This window comes from Lonchura striata, chromosome 8, assembly GCF_050655825.1.
Source record: "Lonchura striata isolate lonStrDom1 chromosome 8, ASM5065582v1, whole genome shotgun sequence".
NCBI classification, from domain to species: Eukaryota; Metazoa; Chordata; class Aves; order Passeriformes; family Estrildidae; genus Lonchura; species Lonchura striata.
The window spans coordinates 26,997,565-27,006,421 of NC_140710.1; the positions used below are offsets into that span (position 1 = coordinate 26,997,565).

General features: G+C 57.8%; 2 protein-coding genes across 2 annotated transcripts; both read left to right on the forward strand.

Moving 5' to 3' along the window:
* Window positions 1–998: 998 nt before the first annotated feature.
* LOC146766789 (serine/threonine-protein kinase pim-1-like) lies at window positions 999–3,946 on the forward strand (the record flags this gene model as incomplete). Its single annotated transcript, XM_085586038.1, has 4 exons — window positions 999–1,191; window positions 2,308–2,327; window positions 3,076–3,126; window positions 3,428–3,946. Coding segments are annotated over exons 1-4 (783 nt in total), but the record flags the coding sequence as incomplete, so codon positions are not given.
* A 75-nt stretch (window positions 3,947–4,021) lies between these two features.
* LOC146766790 (uncharacterized) lies at window positions 4,022–7,154 on the forward strand. The gene has a single exon (XM_085586629.1). It carries the CDS (start codon window positions 4,036–4,038, stop codon window positions 4,630–4,632), a length of 597 nt encoding a protein of 198 aa, XP_085442755.1. The 5' UTR covers window positions 4,022–4,035; the 3' UTR covers window positions 4,633–7,154.
* Window positions 7,155–8,857: the final 1,703 nt, after the last annotated feature.

Genomic DNA, 8,857 nt, shown 5'->3' on the forward strand with positions numbered 1-8,857 from the left:
TCTCCGGTTATTGGACTGGTGGACTGAATTCCAAGCCATTGTAGCAGAAGGTCAGGTTCAAGACCACCTGAGGAACCTGAGCAAGCACAGGGCTATGGGACCCACCCAGATGCATGTCAGGGGCCTGAGAGAACTGGCAGCTCTAGCTGCTAAGATGCTCTATCATATTTGGGAAATCAAGGCAGCCAGCTAAAGTCTCCAGGGACTGTGTTGTACTAGCACAGAAGCCATTTGACTGCAATACTCTTGGTCTTTTTTGTAAATCTCAAAGCTCTGAGTAAATTTCTGCAGAGGATGTCCAATGCAGTTTCAAAAATTGAATCTTTGTAATTGGTTCATATATTGATCTTGGATATTTCCATTTTTTGCACTCCTATATTTTCTAGACATTTGTAGTGACTGAAAAGAAAACTGAAATGAGCCACTATGCTTTTTCCAGTGGTATAAATGTATGGCCAAAACCAATATTTTTAAGATAAATATATTTTTGCTATGTCGAAGCACATGTTTATGTGTCCAGGTTTTGGCAATGGGGGAGCAATAGGGCTGGCCTGTCCCACCTGCTTCCAGCTGGCTCCACTTCAGGATATCCTACAGCAGAGAGAAGAGGCTGGGACAGCAACCTTTAGAAATGTGACTTTTTGAGGGTTTTTTTTTTTGTTGTTGTTGTTTATTTTTTAAGTTAATAAAAACCTTCAACCTGATCTTTTTAGTGGTTTTTTTTTTTTGTTTGGTCTGTTTGTTTGGGTTTTTTTGTTTGTTTTGGGGGGCTTTTTTTGTGTGTGTTTGTTTAGTTCTGTTTTGTTTGGTTTGTTATGATTTGGTAGAGTTCTTTAAGCAAAACTGATTTGAAAACTGAACAGTCCTCCACTATATTCTCCTGGATTCATTGAGAGTCTTCCTAGGCATCTCCCTTCTCCTTTTTGCAGTGAGTCCTACAACATTCTCCTGAAGGAGCTGTCTGCTCATGGTTTGGATGGTGCACTGATTGCTGGGTGATGGCCACAGAGTGGTGGGAAATAGAGTTCATCCAGCTGGTCCCCAGTCTGGACCCAGTCCTTTTGAATGTCTTTACCAGTGATCTGGACAAGGGGATGGAGTGCACCCTCAGTAAGTTCCCAGATGATGCCAAGCTGGGTGGGAGTGTTTTTCTCTTCCAGAGGACAGCAAGCCTGGAGGCTCTCTACAGCTGTAATTCTACACAGTGCCAGTATGTGCCATGTGCTTACCCCTTCAGCTGCCCATCCAGGTAAACCTGTAACCTCTGCACCAGCAGCCTTTATTCATCACTGTGACTGACAGGGCTGGACATGGAGACCAGTTTGTCACTCTATTAAATGTCAGTCTTGGCTGTGGGGCACATGCTACTTATAAATGTGACTTTTTTTAATGCTCCAAAGAGTGTTTTGCTATGTACTGTGCAGCATGCAGGTTTGAAAAGCAAAAATTTCCCCAGGCCAGGAAATAGATATAAAATGACAGGACATGTGAACTATTTATTTTCGTGAGCAGTCTTTTAACTCTTTGTCCTTCTTTCCCAGCTTTGTAAATGTCCATTAAATACCTTATAAAATGTTACCATGGAATAGTTACTTCTATAAGGAATTAGATAATCTTGATGGTTTACAAGACACTTGATTTGGCCCAGGTAAAATGCTGTTCACAATCATTTGTCAACTTAATTGTCACTACAAACAGCTTTTGTGCTGGTGGTCTTAGGGTGTGTGGGTTTTGGTTTTTTTTGGAAAGGACTTTGCTAATTGCATGAAACAGATGTATTTCAGTTTATTCTTTCTCTATATGAGTTTTCTGATTTTAATTAAATTTTCTCAGTAAAAGGCATTAATAGAAAGTATTATAATAGAACTTTGTAAGCTTTCTTATTCATGAAAATATCAGTTACTGAATTTTTAAGAAGAGAAGTATACCTGCTGTACCGTAACCCTTCCTGGTACCCTGTGTCCTGTCCTTTGCACCCCTCACCCTCAGTGTCAGCTCTCCACCTGTCAAGTCCCCCCTCTTTGCCCCTCAGCCCGCAATGTCTGTGTGCCACCCCAAGGCCCCGACACTGTCCCTTGGCCCCCTAACCTCCACCGTGCACTCTCCACACAGGGTGGTATTTAGGGTGTGGCTAAGGGTGGTGTGAGGGTTGGTTCACCTATCATCCACAGGCACCCCCCATTTTGTCCCTCAAGGCACCCCCTGCCTCTCAGCCTCTTTGTGTCACCCTCAAGTACCCCACTGCAGCATCTCTGTGCCACCATGGAGCCCCCCTTTTTACTCCTAAAGACCCCTTCTGCCCCTCAGCCTCTTTGTGTCACCCTCACGTACCCCACTGCAGCATCTCAGCATCTCTGTGCCACCATGGAGCCTCTTTGTGTCACCCTCCAATTCCCCACCATGGCCTCTCAGTGTTTCTGTGCCCCCCTTTTTACTCCTAAAGACTCCTTCTGCCCCTCAGCCTCCTTGTGTCACCCTCCAGTTCCCCACCATGGCCTCTCAATGTCTCTGTGCCACCACAGAGACCCCCCTTTTTACTCCTACAGGCCCCTTCTGCCTGTCTGCAGCGCCCAACCTCTGTGTCACCCTCCAGCCCCCTGCCCTCAGCCCCAGGTCCCTTGGTGACACCGTGCAGCCCACAGACATCATCCCAGCCTGTTTTATTTTGGTGTTGTCCTGCTGCCAGGGCCGCACCATCCCCACAAGTTCGGGCTCCCATGCGGTGCTGCAGGGAGCCACAGGGGAGTGAGGGATGGGGCAGGGCAGGATGGGGAGGGGTGAAGGGTGGAGAGAGAGTGGGGCAGGGTGGGCTGGAAATACAAATAGGGCTGAGGGATGGAGACAGGGACAGAGAAGAACAGGGCTGAGGGGAGGAGGTGAGAGAAGGAGGGGGCACCCCAGATCTCCCCAAACAAAGCTGCAGCAAAATACAATTTTGGTTGCCAGGGCAATGCCAAACACTTCCTGCAAACTGACATCATGGACCTGGGCTGGCGAGTGTTCTTTCCGAGGGAAAAGGGACAGTGTTTGTGCTCAGGGGCTGGAGCTCAGCCCTCCTCTCTCCGTGGCTCGCAGGTGGCCATCAAACGCGTGGCCCGGGAGAGCGTCCTGCAGTGGGACGAGCTGGTGAGCGAGCGGGGCCAGCGGGACAGAGCGGGGCGCGGCGGGCAGGGAGAATCCCGGGGCGGGCTCGGCGTGCGGAGCCGCAGCCCCGCGGGCCCGGGCACGGCCAACAGCGCTGCTGGGGCCGGGCAGGGGCCCCCCGAGCATCCCCCGAGTGGGGGGAAGTGCAAGCGCCTGGGAGGCTGTGCCCGGGGACCCTGGGGCATCCCGGGCAGGGCGCAGCGCAGCCCCAGGGCCGCAGCAGCAGCAGCAGCAGCAGCAGCAGCAGCACCTGCCGGAGGCGCTGATTTTCTCCTGCTCACAGCCCGACGGCACCCGCGTGCCCTTGGAGGTGGTGCTGATGGAGAAGGTGGGCTCTGGCTGCCACAACATCATCCAGCTGCTCGACTGGTTTGAGCTGCCAGATAGCTTCATCCTGGTGCTGGAGCGTCCGGGGACATCACGGGATCTCCTGGAGTTCCTGGAGGAGCAGGACCAGGGCTTCCTGTGCGAGGAGCAGGCGCGCTGGCTTTTCTGCCAGGTGCTGGAGGCCGTGCGGCACTGCACCGCCTGCGGCGTCCTGCACCGGGACATCAAGCCGGAGAACCTCCTCGTGGACCCGGAGAGCGGCGACCTGAAGCTCATCGACTTTGGCTGCGGCACCTTCCTCCAGGAGCGGGCCTTCACGGGCTTTGCCGGTGAGCCATGGCCTGGGCCCTGCTCCCGGTGCCAGGCACTGCACAGCCCCCTTCCCTCCTGGGCCGCGGGCTGTGGCCTTCAGCCGGCCGCCCTTTGGCACGGGGCGGGTGCCGTGCCCCAGGAGCCGGCCGCCGGCCCTGCCGACAGAGGGGCGGCAAAAGCGGCTCCCGGCCCCTGGGCTCAGCGGGCCCACGAGGGCCTGGGCTGCTCCGCAGGCCTTCTTGGCCTCGCGGAATGGTTTCGTGCCTTTGGCCAGCTGGCCGGGGGATGCGGGGTGGCCTCGGGGGAGAAGCTGTGGCCGCGGGTGCAGCCCCTGCCTGGGCCAGGAGGCTGGCGCCGGGCTCTGGAAGGCAGCAGCCTGCGCCCGGCCAGCGCCGCCTGTCTCCCCTAGGAACGCGTGAGTACAGTCCGCCCGAGTGGATCTGGCTCGGCTGCTACCATGGCCATGCGGCCACCGTCTGGTCCCTGGGCGTGCTGCTGTACGTCATGGTCTGCGGGAGCCTCCCCTTCCAGGACGACCATGACATCGTGCTGGGCAAGCTCTCCTTCCGGCGGCAGCTCTCTCCAGGTTGGTGTCTGGCCTCACGACGACGGACTTTAGCAGGCGGCGGCACGCAGCCCGGCACGGCCCAGGGCGCTCGCGGCGCGGCCCGGGCCCCGCAGGTGACGGGGGCAGCTGGGCAGGAGACTCTGCCGGTGACCGGCGCTTTCTGGCTTCTCTCCCCAGAGCTCCAGCACCTGATCCAATGGTGTTTGGCCAAGCACCCCGCGGACAGGCCGGAGCTGCAGGAGATCTCGCACCACCCTTGGGTGTGGGGCCGGCGTTTTTGATGCCTTGCCGGAGCCTCTGCAGCACCCACTCACCGAGTCCCACGCAGGAGTGAGGACCCAAATAATAAAACAGCAAACACATTTTGATGTGCCAAGGCTGGTCGTTGTCAGCAACTTCATCTGAAGAGGGATATTGGTGGGGAAAAAGGAGACACAGGAGTCCTTGGGAGGCCTGAAACTTCTAACGGTGGTGGGTGGGGGTAGAGCCCAACAGGCTCCTCCTACATATCCCTATCCCTTACACAGGAGAAGCCCTGGCTAAAATCCAGGAAAAACAGTGCGGTGGCTCCAAGGATCAGAACCAGGATCTGTGTGCAGATCGTACCTCGCGGGAGGCACATGAATGGAACCAAGCAAGGCTGGGGCAGAAGGGTCAGACTTAGCAGATGAAGGGGTCCCTCCCTCTGTCCGTGACAAGGCCCAGGGCAGCCCTTTCCCGGGAAGTGCACAGGGAGTGGATCCTTGAGCTGCTGCACCTTGCACTGCCCTCGCTCAGCTCGGAGCCCCCTCATTGCCGGGGGGAGCTGGTGGCACTGGGGAGTAGAGAGGGAAAGAAGCAGAACACAAGGATCTGTCCTATACCCGCATGGACCGTGATGCCAGCTTCATGGGCTGCACCAAATGGCTGCCCTGTTGGGAACACCACCAGAAACCTCCAGCAACATCCTAATTTACTGCTCCAGAAAAATGAAAATCCCAAAAATTAACTCCAAGGTGCATCATTGAATATCTCCTTGGCATCTAGAGATCTTTTTTCTGAATCCAGTCATGGATTTCCTTCAGGTCTCCTTCCCCGGGACCAGTTAAACACCAGATGGGGTTAAAACCTTCCCTGCTTCTTAATTCCTGGAGTGGCAGATGAAATGCTGCTAAAGCCGTGATCTGTAGAAGGGTGGAGTTTTCTCTGAAGGTCTGGTAGTAGTTGGGTCTGGTCTTCCTCTGGGAACCGAGCAGAGAAGAAAGCCGCTCCTCTGGGAATCCAACAAAGGGCTGCCGTGGTGTCCCAAAAAGTGCTGATTTTATGCAGGTAGGAATGCTTGGCTTGTCCATCTGGGTGGAGCATCTCGCAATGGGATGGTGCGATTTTACCAATCATGCAGTGAGTCATTCAATGGTCTATCAGCAGAAGATACCTCCCCGAAGGGAGACATTGTTCTTGGAAGAGATAAGAAAACAGCCAAACCTCCAACAGATGGCAAATAGAATACATGCTTATCTTACAAGCCAAGGACAATGGGATTCATCCCAATATGTCCCAACAGGAAGCCCCTAAATCCTCTGCCCAAGGCCCTGAAAGACAAGGAGGTCCATGCTGGCTCAGTGTTCCACAGCTCTACCTGATTTGACAGGAAGGGATTGGACTCTCCAGGAAACTCCAGCCCTGATCATCTGATCTTGATAGCGGGAAAGGCCATCATTGGCGCTACTGGGAAGTGACGGGAGGACAGTGCCAGCACCAGGACAGGGCAGCGTGAGATAACGGAGGGGAATGTAGAACAGATTATGGGACGCAGGGAATGGGGCTGCGGCCCAGCCTCATCCCTAATGGAGTGCAGCTGTAGAAGACAGGTGAACAGCACTGAAGGAAAAGAAGCACGGAATGCTGATGTTTATTGACCAACCACAAAAGAGTAAAAGGGCACACAGATATTACGCATGTGGGGGAAAAGGGTATAAACGTTTGTAGTGGGAAATAATAAAATGCAGGTGCTTGAAACCTTTCAGGGTGTCAGTCATGAGTCCGCAGTCAGGGAAATTCCTGTCTGAATGACTGTGCCACGACCATGAGGTCACCCGTCTCATGGATGATGGGAAGGCAAAGCAGGTTCTATTTCAGGATTTTAAGCGGAGTTTTGATCCTGTCCCTCACAGAATACATCTGGAGCTGGTGTCCAGGTGTGAGACACACAGAGAAAGGGTGTGCTGGCTGAAGAATGGGCTGATGTATTGGTTTTCAATGGGATAGGATCCATTTCCTTCCCAGGGAGCGGCAAAGAGCTGGGTTTGGATTGGGGACGGGAATGTGGTAGACAGCACACAGATGGCTTGGATGTTGCTGAGCGGGGCTTGCCCTCCTCAAGGACTTTGCAGTGTCACACTGGACAATCCATGTCCCATGCTCTGCCAGCAAGGAGGTGAGACCATCAACACTCCCCTCCTCTTAAAGAAGATTCTTCCACGCACTCTGCTCCAGAGAGCTGGCAAGTGCCCATAGGGAGCCCCCTGATCCCTGCTGGGGCACTGCGGAGGGCGGGGCCGAGGCAGGGCTGTGATGGCACAAAGGGGCAGAGCGCTGGCGTGAGGCAGGGCTGTGATGTCCCAGGGCTGTGCTGGCCGCAGCACTGTGACATCGCTGCGACATCACCGCGCTGTCGCTGCATAAAAGGGGCCGGTGCCCGCAGCTGCCAGTGCAGTTGCGATGGCACGTGCTGGAGCCATGGGTGACAGCGGCGACCTGATGACTGCGCTTGTCCTGCTGCTGGCCGCCGTGGCTGTCTGGTGGGCCTTTGGCCACCGGCAACCACGCAGCCGGCGGGCACGGACAGGAAAGAGGAGCAAGCGCCGCGGGGCCAGGCCCAGAGGCTCACGGAGGAAGCGAGGAGCCCCTGCGGCTCCCAGGCTCCCCCGGCCTCGGGCCGCTCCTGGCAAGCGGCCGCGTGCTCCCGCCAGCCCCCGGGGCAGCCCCTGCGGCTGCGGCCCCTGCCTGGCAGAGGCCCGGGAGCTGTGGAAACTGATGCTGCAGCTCTGGGATGGCAGCGGGACACGTGCGCCCTTCTACTCGGGGATGTGGCAGGCCTTGTGGAAACAACTGAAGGAGCTGCAGAAGCGAGTCCACCTGCCCTGCTGTGGCTCGGACAGCTCCTCCGGAAGCCTCCATCCCTCCCAGAGGCTGCTCCCAGCGAGATCTTCCATCCCTGGAAGATCCTCAAGGCCTGTAAGGATGGTACAGCAGGGGGGAGCCACCACCATCCATGCAGGAACCTCAGGCTGTCAGAGATCCTGCACCCTGCCAGGAGCCTCTGCTATCTCTGACAGCCTCCATCCCTCGCAGAGGCTCAGTGAGACCTGTCATGCTGTGGAAGGAGCAGAGCCCGTGGACAGGTCTCCCAGCTCCCTTGGACTCACGGATGTCAACAACATGGGCGCAATCCTGACCCTTGACGTGGCAGGGGAAAGCCCAAAAGTCCAAAAGGGAGCCCAGCCCGATGCGGGGGAGCCTGCTCAGGAGCAGCTGGCGGGGCAGCAAGAGTCCTGGAGCCAGCTGTGGTCATCCCACAAGGGCCAGGACAGCCAGGACGCTGTGCCGCTTGTGCCAGCGGGCAACAGCCCGAGCCTGGTGGTGGAGACGAGCCTCCAGAGGTTCCTCCACCTGCAGGAAGCTGCCCCAAGACAGCCCTCGAGTGCCGCCAAGGGCTTTCTAGCAGCAGGTGAGATCTCCTGAGGAGCTGCCTGAGGCTCCCCCGGGGCAATGCAGGGGCGCGGTCAGGCCAGGCCAGGGCCCCCGAGAGCAGCCGAGTCGCCGGCTGTTTGCAGTGCCTGCGATGGCATGGCGTGAACAAGCCCTGTCTGCCTTGCAGCCGCTCCCGGGACTCCCCTGGGCCAAGGCTCGGGCTGCAGCCCCGGCCGTCGGCAGGAGCGGAGCCCAGCGCACGACGCCGGGGACAGCGACGGTGCCGCCCCGGCCCGCTGCCCCGGGGCTGCCGCAGCCGCCTGTGCGCGCTGCCCCGGCCCGGCTCCGCCGCTCGCCAGCCCGGCGGCTGCAGGGCCGTGGCCGCTGCCCGGCGCGCAGCACGAAGCAGGTGAGAGCGCGGCGGCCGCGGGGGCCCGGCCCGCTTCACTCGCGGGCACTTGCGGGGGGTTCTGGGCGCCAGGCTGACGGCTTCTCTCGGCCGCAGGGCAAAGGAGGCAGCGGCAGGAGCGGTACCTGCTGGGCCCGCAGCTGGGCAGCGGCGGCTTCGGCACCGTCTTCTCGGGCATCCGCCTCTCGGACGGGAGCCCGGTGAGTGGCCGCCGCGGCCGGGCGGGGCAGGAGGGGCAGCGGCGGGGAGCGGCAGGGCTGGAGCTCAGCCCTCCTCTCTCCGTGGCTCGCAGGTGGCCATCAAACGCGTGGACCGGGAGAGCGTCCTGCAGTGGGACGAGCTGGTGAGCGAGCGGGGCCAGCGGGACAGAGCGGGGCGCGGCGGGCAGGGAGAATCCCGGGGCGGGCTCGGCGTGCGGAGCCGCA

Bases quoted from the DNA above. Each gene is read 5' to 3' on its own strand.
- LOC146766790 (XM_085586629.1), top strand. From the start codon at position 4,036: ATGGTTTCGTGCCTTTGGCCAGCTGGCCGGGGGATGCGGGGTGGCCTC.